At 66.4% G+C, this 21,282-nt stretch overlaps 4 protein-coding genes across 4 annotated transcripts; 3 read left to right on the forward strand and 1 right to left on the reverse strand.

Moving 5' to 3' along the window:
• Positions 1-583: 583 nt before the first annotated feature.
• Positions 584-11,718, forward strand: GPAA1 (glycosylphosphatidylinositol anchor attachment 1). Its single transcript, XM_054167458.1, has 13 exons — positions 584-617; positions 879-965; positions 1,851-2,030; positions 2,869-2,980; positions 3,487-3,634; positions 4,243-4,344; positions 4,801-4,997; positions 7,759-7,955; positions 8,811-8,964; positions 9,051-9,134; positions 9,694-9,890; positions 10,367-10,537; positions 11,262-11,718. Exons 2-13 carry the CDS (start codon positions 892-894, stop codon positions 11,503-11,505), a joined length of 1,860 nt encoding a protein of 619 aa, XP_054023433.1. The 5' UTR covers positions 584-617; positions 879-891; the 3' UTR covers positions 11,506-11,718.
• LOC128897814 (uncharacterized) lies at positions 11,625-12,432 on the reverse strand. Its single transcript, XM_054167540.1, has 2 exons — positions 12,065-12,432; positions 11,625-11,973 (listed from the first exon to the last, which is right to left on the reverse strand). The coding sequence occupies exons 1-2, from the start codon at positions 12,430-12,432 to the stop codon at positions 11,625-11,627; spliced, it is 717 nt and encodes a 238-aa protein (XP_054023515.1).
• A 61-nt stretch (positions 12,433-12,493) lies between these two features.
• LOC104297214 (cytochrome c1, heme protein, mitochondrial) lies at positions 12,494-16,636 on the forward strand. The gene is made up of 7 exons (XM_054167454.1): positions 12,494-12,658; positions 13,362-13,555; positions 13,650-13,776; positions 14,888-15,045; positions 15,120-15,280; positions 16,192-16,292; positions 16,385-16,636. The coding sequence occupies exons 1-7, from the start codon at positions 12,575-12,577 to the stop codon at positions 16,487-16,489; spliced, it is 930 nt and encodes a 309-aa protein (XP_054023429.1). The 5' UTR covers positions 12,494-12,574; the 3' UTR covers positions 16,490-16,636.
• Positions 16,637-19,705: 3,069 nt separating this feature from the next.
• On the forward strand, positions 19,706-21,024 carry SPATC1 (spermatogenesis and centriole associated 1). Its single transcript, XM_054167406.1, has 3 exons — positions 19,706-19,948; positions 20,415-20,554; positions 20,668-21,024. Exons 1-3 carry the CDS (start codon positions 19,747-19,749, stop codon positions 20,974-20,976), a joined length of 651 nt encoding a protein of 216 aa, XP_054023381.1. The 5' UTR covers positions 19,706-19,746; the 3' UTR covers positions 20,977-21,024.
• The last annotated feature ends 258 nt before the right edge of the window (positions 21,025-21,282 follow it).

Raw genomic sequence — 21,282 nt, forward strand, 5'->3', positions numbered from 1 at the left:
ACACTACATACTGCCTCTCGGCCCAATGCTTGGCACAAGAGCTCTCAGCCCCAGCTGGCTCCAGGGACTCCTCTCAGGGACTTGCAGAGCCACAAGGTCTCTCCTCAGCCTCCTTTGCTCCAGGCTCCACACCCCCAGGCCCCTTCCCAGTATCCCCAGTCCAGCGGCACCATCCCTGCCTTGCTGCTGCCGCCCACCCTGAGGCTGCTTCAAGACAGGCTGCTGGTGGCCTTCTTGGCCACCTGGGCACACGCTGGCTCCTCTCCAGCTGCTGCCACTGACCCCTGAGGACCTTTCCCCCCAGGCACTTTCCAGCCCCTCTGCCCCCAGCCTGGAGCCCTCCTGGCCTTGGTGGGACCAGAGGGCAGGACCTGGCACTTGGCCTTGGTCAAGCTCATCCCATTGGCCTCACCCAGCCAGCCTGGGCAGGACCTCTGCAGAGCCCCTGACCTCCAGCAGACGCCCAGTTCCCCTCCATGCCCCCTGCGGCAGCGCCGTGCTCAGAGCCGAGCGATGACTCTGGGCTCCTCCTGTCGGCCTGGCCCGGCCCCGCTCTGCCCAGCGCGTTTCGCTCCGCGATCGATTGAGCAGCCTCGGGCCTGCGCCGGCGCCCGGAGGTTGGGGGGCAGCGGGGGAACCCCGGGGCCGGGGGTCGTGTGCGGCTGGGACGCGGCCGTGGGGTCCGTACAGGGCTTGGACGGGGCCGAAATGGGTCCCTGTGGGGTGGGTCCCTAGCCTTGGGGTGGGGAAGGGGCTGGGGGCGATGTGGGCAGTGGGGACAGCCCGAGGGGGTGCCCGGGTGGCTCCGCGGCTGTGGGGTGCCCGTGGGGCCAGCCCCCAGTCCCGGTGGGGCTCATGTCCTCCTGTGCCCCCCACAGCCCAGTGCTAGCCATGGGGCTGCTGTCGGACCCCCACTGCCGCCGGGTCCTGGTCCACCTCATCCAGCGCCTCAACACCCCGCTCTGGTGAGTGCTGGCCTGGGGCAGTGCCCCCCGGCCCCCTGAACACCCCCGGGCTGCTTCGTGCCCCGCAGCACGCCCGCCCCTGCTCCCCGCAATCTGCGGTGTCCAACCCCCCCCAGTGCCCTGAGCTGCCTCTTGGGGCTGTGCTGGGTGTGCCCCGAGCCCCCACAGTCTGCGTCTGTACCCACCCTCACAGCACCCCAACCCCCGAGCCCCCCCAGTCTGCGTCTGTACCACCCTCACAGCACCCCAACCCCCGAGCCCCCCCAGTCTGCGTCTGTACCACCCTCACAGCACCCCAACCCCTGAGCCCCCCCAGTCTGCATCTGTACCAACCCTCACAGCACCCCAACCCCCGAGCCCCCCTAGTCTGCGTCTGTACCCACCCTCACAGCACCCCAACCCCCGAGCCCCCCCAGACTGCGTCTGTGCCCACCCTCACAGCACCCCAACCCCCGAGCCCCCCCAGTCTGCGTCTGTACCCACCCTCACAGCACCCCAACCCCCGAGCCCCCCCAGTCTGCGTCTGTACCCACCCTCACAGCACCCCAACCCCCGAGCCCCCCCAGTCTGCGTCTGTACCCACCCTCACAGCACCCCAACCCCTGAGCCCCCCCAGTCTGCGTCTGTACCCACCCTCACAGCACCCCAACCCCCGAGCCCCCCCAGTCTGCGTCTGTACCACCCTCACAGCACCCCAACCCCCGAGCCCCCCACAGTCTGTCTCCGTGCCCCCCTTTCCCAGTGCCCTGAGCTTTGTCCTGAGGCTGTGCTGGTTTCTGGGGGTGCCCCAACGCCCCGAACCCCCACGGTCCGCTTCCCTACCCACCCCCCATGGCACCCCGACGCCTGAACCCCCCAATCTGCTTCTTGTCCTCCCTTTCCCAGTGCCCTGAGCTACGTGTTGGGGCTCTGCTGGTTCCTGGCCCTGGCCTGGCCTCCCCTGGCCCCCCCGACCTACATCTCGGAGAACGCCCTGGGCTCCACCATGGTGCAGGAGCAGTTCCCCCTGGGTGCCCGTGCCCTCGCCTATGCCCGACAGTTCGGGGCACACAAGAAGAAAGCAGGGTGAGGCCTGGGAGGGGCAGCGGGTTCTGGGTGCCATGGCACCAGGGGAGGGGGTTGGGGGTGTTTGAGACTGTGGAAAGGGATTTGGGGGTGTATGGGAGGTGGTTTGGAGCCCATAAGGGAGGGTTTGGAGGTGTTTGAGCCTCTAGGGAGGAGCCTGGGGGGCTTTAGGGGTCTGTGGGGAGGGAGTTGGGGGCCTACAAGGGAGAGTTCTGGGGGTGCTTGGGCCTCCGGGGAGGGGGGTTGGGGATTTTGGGTCTCTTATGGAGAGGTTTTGGGGTTCCCACAGTGGGTCTGGGGTGCTGTGGTGGGATTCTGAAGTGCTATGGGGAGGGGGTTGGAGGGTGTGTGGTCCCATGGGAGAGTCTGGCATCCAATGGTGGATCTGGGGTGCCATGGGGGAGTTCTGGGGTGCCAAGGTGGGGTTATGGGTGCCCCCCCAGCAGGGTACGCATGCAGTGGCTGGAGCAGAGTCTGTGGGGCTGTGGGGTGCCATGATGGGGTTTTGGGGTGCCCCCCCAGCGGGATGCCCGTGCAGTGGCTGGAGCAGAGTCTGTGGGGCTGTGGGGTGCCATGATGGGGTTTTGGGGTGCCCCCCCAGCAGGATGCCCGTGCAGTGGCTGGAGCAGAGTCTGTGGGGCTGTGGGGTGCCATGATGGGGTTTTGGGGTGCCCCCCCAGCAGGATGCCCGTGCAGTGGCTGGAGCAGAGTCTGTGGGGCTGTGGGGTGCCATGATGGGGTTTTGGGGTGCCCCCCCAGCGGGATGCCCGTGCAGTGGCTGGAGCAGAGTCTGTGGGGCTGTGGGGTGCCATGATGGGGTTTTGGGGTGCCCCCCCAGCGGGATGCCCGTGCAGTGGCTGGAGCAGACGCTGTGGGAGCTGGGGCTGGAGGTTCACCGGCAGAGCTTCTCCCGCACGCTGCCCTTCCCGGACGAGACCCGGGAGCGATACGTACGGACCCCCTGACACCCCCACCGCTGCCCAGCACCCACAGATCCCAGCCTGGAGGGTCCTGACCCCACCCAACACCCATTCCTGGGCATCCTGTACCCCCAAAACTCCATCCCAGAGGGTCCTGTGCCCCCCCCCCCCCCCCCATCCTGGGTGTCTGTACGTCTCAAACCCCATCCTAGAAGGTCCTCCTAAATTCCCATCCTGGGTGTCCTGTACCCCCACAAGCCCCATCCCAGGCATCCTGGGTGTCCCCAGCCCCTCCATCCTGGGTGTCCTGTACCCCCCAAACCCCATCCCAGGCATCCTGGGTGTCCCCAGCCCCCCCATCCTGGGTGTCCCCAGCCCCCCCATCCTGGGTGTCCTGTACCCCCAAACCCCCCCTCCTAGGCATCCTGTGCCCCTCCAAAACCCCTTCCCAGGCATCCTGTGCTCCCCCAAACCCTGTCCCAGAGGGCCCTGTGTCCCCTCAAACGCTGTCCTGGTTATCCTGTGTGCCCCCACAGATGGTGCATGGCACCAACGTGTACGGGATCCTGCGGGCACCGCGGGCAGCCAGCACCGAGGCGCTGGTGCTGAGCGTGCCCTGCAGCCCTGGCACCCACAACAACCAGGCTGTGGGGCTGATGCTGGCACTTGCTGCCTACTTCCGAGGTGAGGCTCTGGGGGGGGCACTGGGGTGGTGGGGAGCCAGCAGCTGGCAGCTCCCAAGGGTCTCTGGCTGTTTGGAAGGAGGGCAGTAGGGGGAGAGAGTTGTGCCAAGGCTGTGCTGGGGCAGGGACTGTGTTCCACTGAGGCTATGCCAGTCTATGCCAAGGGTGTGCCAGAGCTGTTCTAGGCTAGCTGGACTTTGCCAGAGCAGGGAATGGGTACCAGAGCTGTGCCAGGCTCTGCCAAGCTGTGCTGGACTTCACTGGTGTAGACACTGGGCAACAGGGCTGTGCCAGGCTGTGCTGGGGATGTACCAGGCAGTGGGGCAGGAGCTGCTCTTCACTGGGTCTGTGCCAAGCTCTGCTGGGACAGGAACCAGGCTCTGCTGGGACCATGCTGGGCACCAGGGCAAGGGACTGGGCTTTACCAGAGCTGTTCCAGGTTCTGCCAGGACTCCACTGGGAATGTGCCAGGCTCAGCTGGTGCTGCATCAGGCTCTGCTGGCACAGGGAGCCCCTAGTGGGGTTGTGCTGGGCACAAGGGCAGGGAGTGGGCTGTGCCAGGAACCAGTAGGACTGTGCCAGTCTGTGCCAGCTTGCTGTTGCCCTCAGAGCAGATCTACTGGGCTAAGGACATCATCTTCCTGGTGACGGAGCATGACCTGCTGGGCACCGAGGCCTGGCTGGAGGCCTACCATGACATCAACCTCACTGGTGAGGTGCCAGGGGGACAGGGGGCTGAGGTGCCAGGGGGGTTGGGTGCCAGGAGGTTGGGCTCTTGGAGGAGGAGGGTGTCTTGAGCTGGAGATCTAGGGTGTTCAGGTGCCAGGGGTCAAGGTGCCATAGTGCTAAAGTATCAGGATTCTGGGGTGTCAAGGTGCCAGGGTGCCATGATGGCATGGGTGGGGGTGCCAAGGCACTGTGATGTCAGAGTGCCATAGTGCCAGGGTGTTGGGGTCTTGTGATACCAAGGTGTCAGAGTAGTGGGATGCCAGCGTGTGAGGGTTCTGGGGTGCCACGATGCCAGGGTGTCAGAGTGCCAAGGTGCTCTGATGCTAGTGTCAGGGTGCTGTGGTGCCAAGGTGCCAGGGTAGTGGGGTGCCATGATGTGGGGTGTCAAGGTGCCAGGGTGTGGCAGTGCCAGTGCGCTGAGGCGCTGCGTGCCCGCAGAGGTGCAGAGCTCGGGCACGCCGGGCCGGGCGGGTGCCATCCAGGCTGCCATCTCGCTGGAGCTGAGCAGTGACGTGGTGACCAGCTTCGACGTGGCAGTGGAGGGCCTCAATGGGCAGCTGCCCAACCTCGACCTCCTCAACCTCTTCCACGCCTTCTGCCAGAAGAACGGACTGCTCTGCACCATCCAGGGCAAGGTGAGCGGCCTGGCACCCCCTGCCACATCTGCTTCACTCAGTTGCCCACCAGGGCTTGGGCAAGCGATGGGGCAGGGGACTCAGGGCTGTGCCAGCGGAGGGTTAGGTCACGGAGTTGGCATGGAATGGGTTGGGGTGGAGGAGCCTCTCAGATCAAGGCCAAGTGCTGCCCTAGCACTGCCAGGGCAGCACCAACCTGCGGCCCTCAGTACCACATCTCCATGGCTCTGAAAGCTCTTTGAGCTCATGGAGTCCAACCAGAGACCCAGCACTGCCAGGGCAGCACCAGCCTGCTCCCCCGGGCCGGGGGCGATGACCGCTCTCTGCTCCCCCGGGCCGGGGGCGATGACCGCTCTCTGCTCCCCTGGCCGGGGGCGATGACCGCTCTCTGCTCCCCTGGCCGGGGGCGATGACCGCTCTCTGCTCCCCCGGGCCGGGGGCGATGACCGCTCTCTGCTCCCCTGGCCGGGGGCGATGACCGCTCTCTGCTCCCCTGGGCCGGGGGCAATGACCGCTCTCTGCTCCCCTGGCCGGGGGCGATGACCGCTCTCTGCTCCCCTGGGCCGGGGGGGATGACCGCTCTCTGCTCCCCTGGGCCGGGGGGCGATGACCGCTCTCTGCTCCCCTGGCCGGGGGGGATGACCGCTCTCTGCTCCCCTGGGCCGGGGGGCGATGACCGCTCTCTGCTCCCCTGGCCGGGGGGGATGACCGCTCTCTGCTCCCCTGGGCCGGGGGCAATGACCGCTCTCTGCTCCCCTGACCGGGGGCAATGACCGCTCTCTGCTCCCCTGGCCGGGGGCCGATGACCGCTCTCTGCTCCCCTGGCCGGGGGCCGATGACCGCTCTCTGCTCCCCTGGGCCGGGGCCGATGACCGCTCTCTGCTCCCCCGGCCGGGGGCGATGACCGCTCTCTGCTCCCCAGGCCGGGGGCGATGACCGCTCTCTGCTCCCCTGGGCCGGGGGCAATGACCGCTCTCTGCTCCCCTGGCCGGGGGCGATGACCGCTCTCTGCTCCCCTGGGCCGGGGGGCGATGACCGCTCTCTGCGCCCCTGGCCGGGGGGGATGACCGCTCTCTGCTCCCCGGGGCCGGGGGCAATGACCGCTCTCTGCTCCCCTGACCGGGGGCAATGACCGCTCTCTGCTCCCCTGGCCGGGGGCCGATGACCGCTATCTGCTCCCCTGGCCGGGGGCCGATGACCGCTCTCTGCTCCCCTGGGCCGGGGCCGATGACCGCTCTCTGCTCCCCCGGCCGGGGGCGATGACCGCTCTCTGCTCCCCTGGCCGGGGGCGATGACCGCTCTCTGCTCCCCTGGCCGGGGGCGATGACCGCTCTCTGCTCCCCTGGGCCGGGGGGGATGACCGCTCTCTGCTCCCCTGGCCGGGGGCGATGACCGCTCTCTGCTCCCCTGGCCGGGGGGGATGACCGCTCTCTGCTCCCCTGGGCCGGGGGGCAATGACCGCTCTCTGCTCCCCTGGGCCGGGGGCCGATGACCGCTCTCTGCTCCCCTGACCGGGGGCAATGACCGCTCTCTGCTCCCCCTGGCCGGGGGGGTGACCGCTCTCTGCTCCCCTGGCCGGGGGCGATGACCGCTCTCTGCTCCCCTGGGCCGGGGGCAATGACCGCTCTCTGCTCCCCCTGGCCGGGGGGCAATGACCGCTCTCTGCTCCCCTGGGCCGGGGGGCGATGACCGCTCTCTGCTCCCCTGGCCGGGGGGCGATGACCGCTCTCTGCTCCCCTGACCCGGGGGCGATGACCGCTCTCTGCTCCCCTGGGCCGGGGGGGATGACCGCTCTCTGCTCCCCTGGGCCGGGGGGCAATGACCGCTCTCTGCTCCCCTGGGCCGGGGGGGATGACCGCTCTCTGCTCCCCTGGCCAGGGGGGCGATGACCGCTCTCTGCTCCCCTGACCCGGGGGCAATGACCGCTCTCTGCTCCCCCTGGCCGGGGGGGTGACCGCTCTCTGCTCCCCTGGCCGGGGGGGATGACCGCTCTCTGCTCCCCTGACCCGGGGGCGATGACCGCTCTCTGCTCCCCTGGCCGGGGGGGATGACCGCTCTCTGCTCCCCTGACCCGGGGGCGATGACCGCTCTCTGCTCCCCTGGGCCGGGGGGCGATGACCGCTCTCTGCTCCCCTGGGCCGGGGGGGATGACCGCTCTCTGCTCCCCTGGGCCGGGGGGCGATGACCGCTCTCTGCTCCCCTGACTCGGGGGCCGATGACCGCTCTCTGCTCCCCTGGCCGGGGGCGATGACCGCTCTCTGCTCCCCTGACTCGGGGGGCGATGACCGCTCTCTGCTCCCCTGACTCGGGGGGCGATGACCGCTCTCTGCTCCCCTGACTCGGGGGCCGATGACCGCTCTCTGCTCCCCTGACTCGGGGGCCGATGACCGCTCTCTGCTCCCCTGACTCGGGGGGCGATGACCGCTCTCTGCTCCCCTGACTCGGGGGCCGATGACCGCTCTCTGCTCCCCTGACCCGGGGGCCGATGACCGCTCTCTGCTCCCCTGGCCGGGGGCGATGACCGCTCTCTGCTCCCCTGGCCGGGGGGGATGACCGCTCTCTGCTCCCCTGACCCGGGGGCCGATGACCGCTCTCTGCTCCCCTGACCCGGGGGCCGATGACCGCTCTCTGCTCCCCTGACCCAGGGGGGGATGACCGCTCTCTGCTCCCCTGACTCGGGGGCCGATGACCGCTCTCTGCTCCCCTGACCCGGGGGCCGATGACCGCTCTCTGCTCCCCTGACTGTGTGGTGGTTCTGCAGCTGCCACGCTCGGACTGGGAGTCGCTGCCCGGCTATGCCCACAGCCTGCAGACGCTGGCACTGATGGTGCTGGCGCAGGCCTCGGGGCGCCCCGGGGGGGACCATGGGCTCTTCCTGCGCTACCGCGTGCAGGCCCTCACCCTGCGCGGCATCAACAGCTTCCGGCAGAGCAAGCACGGCATGGCTGCCGTCGGCAGGTACCCAGGGGATCCGGGGCGGGGGGCACCTGGGGGCGGGAGGCATTGGGTGCTCCTCGAGGTCAGGGCGATGCTGGCACCTCTCCGTGGGGTGAGACTGGGAGTGCTTTCCCAGGGTAGGGGGACACCAGAGGGGCTGTTATGGTGAGGGGACAGCAGAGGGGCTCTTCTCAGGGTGAGGGGACCCCAGAAGGGCTGTTATAGTGGGGGGACCCCAGAGGGGCTCTCCTAAAGGTGGAAGGATCCCAGAGGGTCTTCTCTCAGGGTGGTGAGACCCTGGAACCTCTCCCTGGGGTGCCATTACATTAGGAGTGCTCTCCAGGGTGGGGGCACAGCGGGGGGACTCTGAGACCTCTCCATAGGTTGAGACTGGGGCTGGTCTCTATGCTAGGGCTACACCAGTGGGGCTCTTCTCATGGTGGGGGGCACCAGAGAGTCTTCATGGGGCGGGGAGATGCCAAGGGGACATGTGGAGGTGATCTTCTCAGACTCAGGGGATACCAGAGAGACTTCTCCTGGGGTGGGGGTGACACTGGGGGTCTCCCTTGCGCAGGGGGATGCTGAGGGAACACATGGAGGGGATCTTCTCAGAGTGGGGGGACACAAAGGGATCTTCTCCCAGGGTGGGGGGAGACTTGGATCTGTCTTTGGGGTGATACTGGGGGCTCTGCCATGGTGGAAGGACAGCAGAGAGGCTCTTCTCAAGGTGGGGGGATGCAAGAGGGTCTGTCCCCAGGCTAGGAGGGCACTGGGAGCTCTCCCTGGGACAGTACCAAGGAGACACCAGGGAGCTCTCACCCTGGGGTGGGTGGGTTGGGGGTGTCCCGGTGGGCACCTCCGTGATGACATCCCCAGGACCCTGGAGGGAATGTTCCGGAAGCTGAACAACCTGCTGGAGAGGTTCCACCAGTCCTACTTCTTCTACCTGCTGCCCTCCCTCTCCCGCTTCGTCTCCATCGGCCTCTACATGCCGGCCTTTGGCTTCCTCCTGCTGGTCCTGGTCCTCAAGATATCCTTTGGGTGGGGAAGGGGCTAGAGATGGGGATTGGGGGCACCCGGAGCTGCTGGGAACCTTTCCATGACCGTGCCCATCACGCCCTGGACATCTGGATGAAGCTCAGCAAGAGCGAGATCAGCAGTGGAGAGAGGCTGTGGGATGGAGACCGCGCTGCTGAGGAGGTCAGGAGGGTTCTTCACCCCATTCCCCTGCCCTGTTCTGCCCCTTCATGGAGTCCCAGAGCTGTGGTTGGAAGTGGCCTCCAAGCTGATGGATGGGGACTCCAGCACTGCCCTGGGCAGCCTGGGCCAGGCCTGCACAAGCCGCAAGGGGCAGAAATTCTTCCTCATGGCCAACCTCAACCTCCCCTGGGGCAACCTGAGGCTGCTTCCTCTTGGCACAGGAGATCTCAGCCCCAGCTGGCTGCAGCCTCCTCTCAGGGACTTGCAGAGAGCCACAAGGTCTCCCCTCAGCCTCCTTTGCTGCAGGCTGCACACCCCCAGGTTCCTCAGCTGCTCCTCACAAGTTCTCCAAACCCTTCTCCTTCTCCCCACCTTTCTCTCTCCTCTTTTCTCCTGCTCCTCCTGCATTTGGCCTTGATCAACCCCAATCCCACTGGCTATGGCCCAGCAATTCAGCCTGGCCAGATCCTTCTGGAGAGCCTTCCAACCCTCCAGCAGCTCCTTCCAACCCTCTGGTAGCTCCTCAGCCCACCCCAGTGCCACCACCATCTCCCCACAGGAGGCCCGTCCCGGTCTGCTGGTGCTGGTGCCGCCGGTGCTCATCTGTGAGGCCGCCGGCCTGGCCCTCTACTTGCTGCCAGTGCTGGGCCAGCAGGTGGCCACCCAGCACTTCCCGGTGTCCGAGGCCGAGGCCGTGGTCCTCACCATCATCGCCATCTATGTGGCAGGCATGGCCCTGCCCCACAACACCCACAGGTGCCACAGAAGGGTGTGGTGGATTTGGGGAGTGTTTGGTGGGTCTGTGAAGTGCTAAGGAAGGGTATTGGAGGTCCATGGAAGGGTTTGGTGGGGTCTCTGAGGTGCCACAGAGGGGGCTGGTGGGTCCATGAGGTACCAAGGAAGGGTTTGGTGGGGTCTCTGAGGTGCCACAGAGGGGGCTGGTGGGTCCATGAGGTACCAAGGAAGGGTTTGGTGGGGTCTTTGAGGTGCCACAGAGGGGGCTGGTGGGTCCATGAGGTACCAAGGAAGGGTTTGGTGGGGTCTCTGAGGTGCCACAGAGGGGGCTGGTGGGTCCATGAGGTACCAAGGAAGGGTTTGGTGGGGTCTTTGAGGTGCCAGGGAGAGGTGTGGGGAGTCCAGGGAGGGCTTTGGAGGTCCATGGGGTGCCAGGGAAGAGCTCAGGGCTCCATGAGGCTCAGTGTTTCCAACCCTTGCCACTCTACCCCCTGCAGGGTGCTGCCAGGTGCGGGGGCAGCACGGGGCTGGCTGGCACTGAAACTGGTGGCACTGGTGGCCCTGGCACTGGTGCTGATGGCCATGGCCCTGCTCAACTTCTCCTTGGGCTTCCTCCTGGCTGCCACCATGGTGCCTGCTGCTGCTGCCGTGCAGCCCAACGGCCCCAAGTGAGGAGGGGACACCAGGGGGACACACACCAGGGGGGTGCCCAGGGTGGGGGTCAGGGGGACACTAGGGGAGCTGGCACTGGGAGGGTTCTGGAGCTGCTCCTTGATGTGTGGGGGGGACACCAGCAGCTCACCGTGGGGCAGAGGGATGCCAATGGCACACCTAGGGGGGGACTCTTCCTGAGGTGGGGGACATGGCAGGGTTCTCCCTGGGGCAGGATGATGCATGGGGGGGTTGTTGAGGTTGGGGGCTGCCAGGGGCCCTCCATGGGGTGATGCCATGGAGATGCTGAGGGGGTCTCTCCATGGGGTGATGCCAGGGTGGGGTTTTTCCCTGGGTTTAGGGGATGCCAGGGAGGAGGACACTAGACAGGCTCTGGGGTCTGTCCCCAGGGTGGGGGGACACTGGGGGGGTCTCCCTGGGGCAGGTTGTGGAGTGCCAGGGTGTGCTAGGGGCTTTCTTGGGGGGCAATCCCAAGGAGACACTGGGGGGTGGGTTTCTCCTCAGGGTGATGCCAGGGGGGGTCTCTCTGCAGGCTCAGGGGATGCCTGGGTGGGGGCACTGGGGAGCTCATTTGGCTTGAGAGATGCCAGGGGTTGCCAGGGGTTCTCTCTGGGCTGATGACACAGAGACACTGTCGAGGTCTCTCCCTGGGTTTTGGGGATGGCAGGGGGGGCGCAGGGAGGGTTCTGATGGTGCCCCTGTGCCTCTCTCCCTGCCCAGGGTGCTGCTGGCAGCGGTGCTGGTGCTGGCAACGCCGGCGGTGACGCTGCTGCTGGGCATCTTCCTGGAGCGGGAGCTGCTGGAGGTGCCCGCGGGCGCGGGCGAGGGCTGGCAGCTCTTCCTGGCAGCGCTGGGCGAGGGGCTGCTGCAGCACCACCTCTATGGCTCCTGCCTCTACCCACTGCTTGCCCTCGGCGTCTACCCCCTCTGGCTGCTGCTCTGGAATGTGCTCTTCTGGAAGTGACCTGTGGGCCCGCCCAGGGACCCTGGAAGGACACATGGAGGGGCACATGGACTGTGGATGGACCCACGGGTGATGGATGGACACACTGCCCCTCTGGCTGCTGCTCGGGAACCTGCTCTTTAGGAAGTGACCCATGACCGTGGATGGACAATAGATCCACAGATAGACCCACAGACCCATACCCAGTGTGGCTGATGGTTGTAGGGGGCTAAGGGGATCCTTGCTGGGCCGTGCCGGGCAGGGGGGCTCTTGGCTGGGCCGTGCCGGGCAGGGGGGCTCTTGGCTGGGCCGTGCCGGGCAGGGGGGCTCTTGGCTGGGCCGTGCCGGGCAGGGGGGCTCTTGGCTGGGCCGTACTGGGCAGGGGGGCTCTTTGCTGGGCCGTACTGGGCAGGGGGGCTCTTGGCTGGGCCGTGCCGGGCAGGGGGGCTCTTGGCTGGGCCGTACTGGGCAGAGGGGATCTTTGCTGGTCTGCTGTGCAAGGGGCTCTTGGCTGGGCCGTGCCGGGCAAGGGGCTCTTGGCTGGGCCGTGCCGGGCAAGGGGCTCTTTGCTGGGCCGTACTGGGCAGGGGGGCTCTTGGCTGGGCCGTACTGGGCAGGGGGGCTCTTGGCTGGGCCGTACTGGGCAGGGGGGCTCTTGGCTGGGCCGTACTGGGCAGGGGGGCTCTTGGCTGGGCCGTACTGGGCAGGGGGGCTCTTGGCTGGGCCGTACTGGGCAGGGGGGCTCTTGGCTGGGCCGTACTGGGCAGGGGGGCTCTTGGCTGGGCCGTACTGGGCAGGGGGGCTCTTGGCTGGGCCGTGCCGGGCAAGGGGCTCTTGGCTGGGCCGTGCCGGGCGGGGGCGGGAGTGCTCCGTTCGTTCTGCGGTGTCCGTCCCTGGTCCGTTCCGCGGGTCCAATAAAAAGCTGGGCTGTGCCGCAGGCGGAACCATTTCTGTGCGACACGGGAGCTGGGGGGGTGCGGGGGGACCATTTGATCGTGTGGGACAGCGGCGTCACCTCCGAGCCCCGGTGACGTCACATCCGGAGCGGGCTGTCGGCGTCCCCTCGACCTCGGCCCGCGGGTGCGGAGCGATGGCGGCGGCAGCGGTTCGGAGCCTTCCGGTGCGGCCCTGGGGCCGTCTCCTGTTGCCGCGGCCACCGACCCGGCCCGCACCGGTGAGACCTGGGCCCCGGCCCGGCCCCCGCCGCCCACTGAAGGTCATCGGGAGGGGAACGGGGAGGCTGCAACCGGGCGGCGAGCGGGGCCGGGCCGGGCCGGGCTGGACCTGGACTCGTGTCCTCGCTTCCCCCGCGGCCCTGCTCGGCCTGCCCGGCCCGGGATCCGCAGTCCCCCTACCCACTAGCCCTGCCCGGGATCCGCAGTCCCCCTACCCACTAGCCCTGCCCGGCGTCTCCCGGTGCCCCCTGCCCAGGCCGCTCCCCACATCGCATGGCTCCCCGGCACCTCCCCGGCCCTGCCTGTCGTTCCCGCTTCCTCCCTGCCCTGGGGGCCCGGTTTTCCCCTTCGTCCTCCCGGGTGTGGGCGGCCCAGTGTCCCTGGTCCCACCACCCCAGCCATGCCGGTGTCTCTGTTATCCCTTCGCCCTACCCGGTGTCCCCGGCTCCTTCCCGGCCCTGGCCCCTGTCGAGTGTCCCTGCTTTCCCCCCGGCCCTGAGCAGTAATCGCGGCTTGGTGTCCGCGATCCGTGCCACATCCTGCCCGCTGTACCCCATCCATGCCCGGTGTCCCCGTTTTCCCCCGGGCCCTGCCAGGTGTCCCTTCTCCAGTCCGACCCGCCCTCCCCTCTCCTCCCCACCTCCCCGGCCCCTCTTGGGTTCCCCCTGCGGTCCCTGACAGCCATTCCCCCACTCCTCCCAGGCCTCTATGTCATCCCGTGCCGGTTTGTCCCGCGGGGGCCGGGTGGCCCTGACAGCTCTGGGGGTGCTGGCGGCGGGCGGGGGGGGCCTGGCCCTGGCCCTGAACTCGGGGCTCAGCGCCGGGGAGCTGGAGCTGCACCCCCCGGCCTTCCCCTGGAGCCACGGCGGAGCGCTGGCCGCCCTTGACCACGCCAGGTACCGGCACTGGGGGCACGGCGAGGGCTGCGGCAGGGAGCGGGGTCTGTCACTTCTGCCTTTTCTTCCTCCTCCTCCTCTTCCTCCCCCCCAGCCTGCGCAGAGGCTTCCAGGTCTACAAGCAGGTCTGCTCGGCCTGCCACAGCATGGAGTACGTGGCCTTCCGCAACCTCATCGGCGTCACCCACACCGAGGCGGAGGCCAAGGCACTGGCTGAGGAGGTGAGAGCCCTGGGGTGGCCCTGCTACAGTGTCCTGGTACCCCAGTGCCCTGCTGTGCCCGTGTCCTGGTACCCCAGTGTCCCAGTGTTGTGACGTCCTGGCACCCCAACCCTCTGACATCTCGGTGTTGTGGTACCCTGATGTCCCAGTACCCTGATGCCACACTGCCCTGGCATCTCAGTGTCTTCGTAGCCCAGTGTGCCAGCACCTTCATGTTCTGATGTCTCAGTACCCCAGTACTAGAGTCTCCTGGCATCCCAGAGTCCTGGTACTGCAGTGTCCCAGCGTCCTGGTGTCACATCACTCAGGTGTCCCAGTGCCTCAGTGACCTGCTGTCCTGGCACCCCAGCACCCCAGTGTCCCTCTGTCCTGGTACCTCAGCACCCCCATGTTGCACTGTTCTGGTGCCCTGGTACCACCGTGCCCTGTACCCCAGTGTCCCAATGTCAGTGTCCTGCTATCCTGATGCCCCAGCAGCCTGATGTCCTGCCAGCAAAACGTCCCAGTGCCCTGGAGTCCTGGCACCCTGGTGTCTGAGCACCCCAGTCTCCTAGTGCCCACTTGTCCCAGTGTCCCAGCACCCCAGTGGCCTGGTGCCCTCATGTCCTAGCCCCGTGATGTCCCAGTGCCCTGGTGTCCAGCTCCAGAGTGTTCAGCACCCCAGTGTCCTGGTCTCCAAGTTTGTTGGCACCCTGATGCCGCAGTGCCCTGGTGTCTCGGTGTCCCAGTCTCCTGGTGCGCCAGCCTCCTGGTACCCAGGTATCCCAGTGCCCCCAGCATCCCATGTCCCAGTCCCCTGCTGCCCCACTCTCCTATTCCTTCAGCTGCCCAGTCTCCTGGCACCCTAGTGTCCTGGCACCCCAATGTCACCGTGACCTGACGTCCATTCTGCTGGCGCTGTGGCACAACGGTGCCCTGACACCTGATGCCCATGGTGCTGGTATCCTGCTGCCCTGATGTCCTTATGCCCAGGGTGCTGGTGCCCTGGCACAGCAGTGCCCTGACGTGGGTGGTGCTGGTACCCTGGTGTCCTGATGCCCTGGCACGGTGGTGCCCTGCTGTGGGTGTCACTGGTGCCCCGCCGTGCCCGGCGACGGGGGTGCTGTCGCAGGTGGAGGTGCAGGACGGGCCGGACGAGAACGGGGAGTTCTTCATGCGCCCGGGCAAGATCTCCGACTACTTCCCGCGGCCCTACCCCAACGCCGAGGCCGCGCGGGCGGCCAACAACGGGGCGCTGCCCCCCGACCTCAGCTACATCGTCAACGCCCGGTGAGCTGTGGGGGGCACGGGGGGGGCGGGGCAGGAGCCGGGCCGGGCCGGCACTGACCCCTGCCGCGTGGCAGGCACGGGGGCGAGGACTACGTCTTCTCGCTGCTGACCGGCTACTGCGAGCCGCCGGCCGGCGTCACCGTGCGCGAGGGGCTGCACTACAACCCCTACTTCCCGGGGCAGGCCATCGGCATGGCGCCCCCCATCTACAACGAGGTGCTCGAGTACGACGACGGTAAGACACGGGCAGCCTGCCGCCCGCCCTGGGGGGGCCTGGCATCCTGGGCCGGGTGACCTTGACCCTGCTCTGGGTGTCCAGCTCCCTGCTCTGGGTGCCTCTGGCCGTGCTCTGGGTGTCCAGCTCCCTGCTTGGTGTGCCAGTGTCCCATTCTACATGCCACTGTCCATCTTCTGGTGCCCAGCTCCCTGCTTGGCGTGCCAGTGTCCCATTCTACATGCCACTGTCCATCTTCTGGTGCCCAGCTCCCTGCTTGGTGTGCCAGTGTCCCATTCTACATGCCACTGTCCATCTTCTGGTGCCCAGCGCCCTGCTTGGTGTGCCAGTGTCCCATTCTACGTGCCACTGTCCATCTTCTGGTGCCCAGCTCCCTGCTTGGTGTGCCAGTGTCCCATTCTACGTGCCACTGTCCATCTTCTGGTGCCCAGCTCCCTGCTTGGTGTGCCAGTGTCCCATTCTACATGCCACTGTCCATCTTCTGGTGCCCAGCTCCCTGCTTGGTGTGCCAGTGTCCCATTCTACATGCCACTGTCCATCTTCTGGTGCCCAGCTCCCTGCTTGGTGTGCCAGTGTCCCATTCTACATGCCATTGTCTATCTTTTGGTGCCCAGCTTGTTCTGCATGCCAATATCGCTGTTCTGGGTGCCCAGCTCTCCATCCTAGGTGCCAGTATCCCTGTTCTAAGTGCCAAGAGCCCTGCTCTTGGTGTCAGTGTGTCTGTTCCAGGTGTTGAGGTCCCCGTTCTGGGTGCCCAGGTCCCTCTGCTCTTGGTGCCCTTGTCTCCATCCCAGGTGCTCAGGTCGCCATTCTGGGTGCCTGTGTCCCCATTGCAGATGCCCAGCTGCCCGGGCTGGGTGCCAGTACCCCCCAGTGCCACCCCAAATGTCCTTGTGTGCCCCCCTGCCCAGGTACCCCTGCCACCATGTCGCAGATCGCCAAGGACGTCTGCACCTTCCTGCGCTGGGCAGCGGAGCCCGAACACGACCACCGCAAGCGGATGGGCCTCAAGGTGAGCAGTGGGGCTGGCAGTGCCACCTCCCTGCTGCCCACCCTGACCCCTGGGTGTCCCCTGTGCCCCCTACAACTGCTTGCTCCCCGCAGGTGCTGATGATCTCCGGGCTCCTCATCTCTCTCCTCTACTACATGAAGCGGCACAAGTGGTCGGTGCTGAAGAGCAGGAAGATGGTTTATCGGCCCCCCAAGTAAAGGGTGCCCCCCACCCTGGCACAACGCACACCCCTGGGTTGTGGGGAGGGGGCACAGCTGGCAGTGTGTGCCCCCTACCCAGTCCCAGCTCCTTATTTAACATCAGCCCTGCCATGGGCACTGGAATAAAGTCTGGGTTCTTCAGAAGGGGAAGGCTGGGCTCTGCCTGTGAGCTTTGCCCGTGGGCTGGGGGGGCTCTCTGTGCCACAGCTCTGCCCGGGCTGTGGCTCTGCCCATGAAGTGGAAAGGTGCTGTGCCATGGCCCTGCCCATGAAGTGTTTTTCCGTGCCAGGCATCTGCTTAGGGCAAGGGGTCTGTTCCTGGCACAGCTCTGCCCATGAAATGGGGTCTTCCTGTGCCAGGGACCTGCACAAGCTGATGGAGTCCAAGCACTGCCAGGGCACCACCAAACCATGGTCCTCAGCACCACAGCTTGGAAACCCCTCCAGGGATGGGGACTCCAGCACTGCCCTGGGCAGCCTGGGCCTGTTCTGCACAAGCTTCAAGGGGCAGAAATTGTTCCTCATGGCCAACTCCAATCTCCCTTGGGGCAATCTGAGGCTGCTTCCTCTTGGCCAAACGCTTGGCACAAGAGCTCTCAGCCCCACCTGGCTGCAGCCTCCTCTCAGGGACTTGCCGAGAGCCACGAGGTCTCCCCTCAGCCTCCTTTGCTGCAGGCTCCACACCCCCAGCTCCCTCAGCTGCTCCTCACAAGTTCTCCACACCTTTCTTCAGTGCTTGGTCAACCTCATCCCACTGGCCTTGGCCCTTCCATCTAGGCTGGAGAGTTTCAAACCCTCCAGCCGCTCTTTCAACCCCTCCTGCCTCGGGGCTCTGTGGCAGGCAGCCAAGCCCCGTGGTGCCGGGCGCGGCGGTGACGAGGGGGGCATGCCTTTATGACGCCCCCTGCGAGCCAGTGGTGTCCAGCGCGCACCCTTGGCAACGCGCCAGTCTCCGCCGGCGTGCGACGGGCAGGTGCTGGCTATGAACGTGGGTTACGGCATGGAGCCCGTTCTGGGCGGGCGGGCAGCAATGGTGCTCGCCCACTACAACCACCTGCGGCTGGAGATCCAGGCGCTGGTGGCGGAGAACCAGGAGCTGATGCAAGCCGTGAGGATCCTCTGGGGGCAGCAGCAGCAGGCTTCCCGGGTGCCCATGGTCACACCCCCTCTCGCCAATGCCTCCGAGCGGCAGTTCTTCCCCAGCGCAGGTGGGTGACGCTTGTGTAACCCTTCCCTCCGTGCCCCCAGCCGCTGGCGGGTTGTTGGTGGCACAACTCTTCCCTCGCCCCGCAGCGCCCGCCTACGCCTGGCGCCCGCAGTACCAGGGTGCGGCGTTCCAGCACCCGTCCCGGGAGCAGGACAGCGAGCAGGGCTCGTGGAGCCGGCTGCTGCTGCCCGCGGCGGGCGGCGGCGTCGCCGGCGGCATCCTCGGTAGCGTCGACAACGAACCGCTGCTACAGACTACCAGCAGCCTCGCCAGCATCAGCGCCGGGACGATACCACTGATTGACATCAGCAGCAGCGCCACCGCCAGCGGCGGGCCCATATCACAGGGCAGCCTCGGCATCGCCAGCGGCTGCTCCATACCACAGGGCAACCTCGGCATCGCCAGCGGCTGCCCCATACCACAGGGCAGCCTCGGCATCGCCAGCGGCGGGCCCATACCACAGGGCAGCGGCACACTCGGCAGCCTGGGCAGCACCCCGCTGCTCCAGAGCAGCGGCGTCAGCGCCCTCGGCAGCATCAGCAGCGGGCCCATATCACAGGGCAGTCTCGGCATCGCCAGCGGCGGGCCCGTAGCAATGGGCAGCGGCACACTCGGCACCCTCGGCAGCACCCCTCTGCTCCAGAGCAGCGGCAGCACCCTCCGCAGCACCGGCACTCTCGGCAGCACCGGCACCATCATGCCGATAGTACAGGGCGGCGGCAGCTTCGGCAGCAGCATCGTCGCCGGGCCGATATTACAGGGCGGCGGCAGCAGCATCGGCAGCATTAGCGGCATCAGCGCTGGACCGGTAGCACACAGCACCGGACCGATACCACTGGCTAGCGGCAGCTTCGGCAGCAGCGGCGGCAGCATCATCGCCGGACCGACAGTACAGAGCGCCGGCAGCATCGGCAGCATCAGCGGAATCAGCGCCGCGCCGGTAGCACAGAGCACCGGACCGACAGCACAAGGCAGCGGCACCCTCGGCACCCTCAGCAGCCAACCGCTGCTCCAAAGTGGGAGCACCCTCGGCAGCAGCGGCGGAGGCACCGTCAATACCGGACCACCGGGTAGCGGCAGCACTGGCACCATCAGCGGTGGCAGCTTTGGCACCATCACCGGCGGACAGATAACCCAGGGCGGCGGCAGAAGTACGGGGGAGCCTGGGGGTGGGGTGAGGTGGGACTGGACCTAACAGTCATAGGAAGAGGGGTGGGAGATGAGCCCTATCCTGATTTATTCCATCCCATTCATCCCATCCTAGTTTATTCCACTTCACCCCAGTTTATCCTATCCTACCCAGTTTATCTCACCCCCCCATCCCATCATCCCATTCCCATTCCATCCAGTTTATCCCATCATCCCCATCCCATTTATCCCATCCTATCTCATCTCCACCCCATCATCCCATTCCTATCCCAGTTCATCCCATCCTAGTTTATCCCAGTTCACCCCATCCCACCCCTTCCCCATCATCCTTATCTCATCCCATCCCCATCCTCTCTCATCCCATCTAATTTATCCCACTCCATCCCAGTTTATCCTATTCCACTTGTCCCATCATCCTCATTCTATCTCATCCCCACCACAGTTCATCCCATTTAGCTTATCCCATCATCACCATCCCAGTTTATCTCACCTCATTTATCCCATCCCATTTATCCTATCCCATCCCATCCCATCATCCCAGCCCAGTTTATTCCATCCCACCCCAACTCATCCTTATCCTCACCCCACCCCATCCCAGTTCACCCCATGCCATCCTTATCCCAACAGGCTTCCTGGCAGTGCCAAGCCCCTCTGGCTCCCCTCCGTTAGCCTCCCACAGCCTGAGCTCCGCCAGCGGCAATTCTCCCCAGGTGCCACCACAGGATAACCCCGAGCCACCGCAGGACGTCCCGGTGTCACCAAGGGATGTCCCAGTGTCACCAAGGGACGTCCCGGCGTCACCGCAGGACGTCCCGGCATCACCGCGGGACGCCCCGGCGTCACCAAGGGATGCCCCGGCGTCACCAAGGGACATCCCGGTGTCACCACGGGATGTCTCGATGCCACCACAGGACGTCCCCATGTCACCGCAGGATGTCCCAGTGCCAGCTCAGAACGTGTCAGTGTCAGAGCCGATGATGCCGGAGATGAGCAGCTTTGGGCTGCAGATGCCGGATCTCCAGGTCTCGAGAGCCAGGGCATCCCACGATGCCAGCCGGGTGCTGTCCGGCTTGGACCAACCGCAGACCTCCACCCCGGGAGGTGAGTTCCGGGGCACGGCACCACTGAGGGCTTCAGTGGCACTGCTGTGGCCGCCGTGTGCCATGTTGCCACTGCCCACTGTGGCTGAGGGCAAGTGGCATTGGCCGCCCTGTGCCAGGGGACAGTGGGGGTGGTGGTGGTGGTGGTGGGCATAGGGAGAGCTTATGGTGGCCATGGGGAGAGCTCGTGGTGGATGTGGGATTGCCAGGGTGGTGGTGGGCATGAGGAGAGCTCATGTTGGGTATGGGATCACTGGAGTGCTGGTGGGTATGGGGAGAGGGCCTAGTGGGCAGTGGATCACCAGGGTGGTGGTTCATGATAGGCATGGGGAAAGGTTGTGGTGCATATAGGATCCCTGGGGTGCTGGGCACGGGGAGAGCTTGTGGTGGGTATGGGTTCACCGGGGTGGCACCATTGTGTCTGTGCTGCGTCCACGGTCAGCGCCCGCTGCCGGTGGCCCCGGCAGGTGTCCAGCGGCAGACGTGGGAGCAGCTGGTGGGGGAGGTGGCATTCCAGCTCGACCGCCGCATCCTGTCACGCGTCTTCCCGGACCACCCCCGGGTCTACGGCTTCACCGTCTCCAACATCCCCGAGAAGATCATGGCGGTGGGTTTGGCACAACGGGGAGTGGCCAGCTCACCGCGCCCCGGGTTCCCTCCCCTTCTGGCAGCGGTGGCTGCGTGGTGCCAGGGGGTGACCCACCGTGTCTCTCCCCACAGATCAGCCTGGGCGCGGTGCCCGAGGCCGTCGCCGAGCAGTGGGCTTCCGCAGCTGTCCAGCGCTATTTGGGCCTCATGAGGCAGCTGCGGCCGCTGGGCTACAGCCCCAGCGTGCACCCGGCCTTCACCGAGTCGCTGATCAACACCTACGGTATCCGGGCAGACAGGCCTGTCCACAACCCCGGCATCAACGTCCTGCACCAAGTCATCACCGAGATAGTGCCTGGCGAGGCGCGGGAAAAGGCCTTGCAGCTGCTGCACTGCTTGCACACGCTTGCACAGGATGATGGGCGACCACTCTTCTGTTGAGAGGCTGGGTGGGCACCAGTGCCAGCCTCACTGGGACCGGAGCCTGGCACTGGGCAATAAACTTCCTTTTATGTCCCCACCTTGGCGTCTTGCGGCGTTGTTGTGAGCGGCGCTGCGGGCTCCGCCAGGGCTACTGGCACCACAGCCACTTGGGGATGGCGCCGTGATGGGCAGTGCCGGCGTGCAGGTGGCACACAGGCGGGGTGCTGAGGTGGTGGTCAGGGTCATGCTACATGGGTTGGGTTCTTGCCGTGGCCATCTGGGGGGCCCTGTAGCAGCGGGTAGCAAGAGGTGCCTGAGTGTGCC

This window comes from Dryobates pubescens, chromosome 14 (genome assembly GCF_014839835.1).
Source record: "Dryobates pubescens isolate bDryPub1 chromosome 14, bDryPub1.pri, whole genome shotgun sequence".
Lineage (NCBI taxonomy): Eukaryota > Metazoa > Chordata > Aves > Piciformes > Picidae > Dryobates > Dryobates pubescens.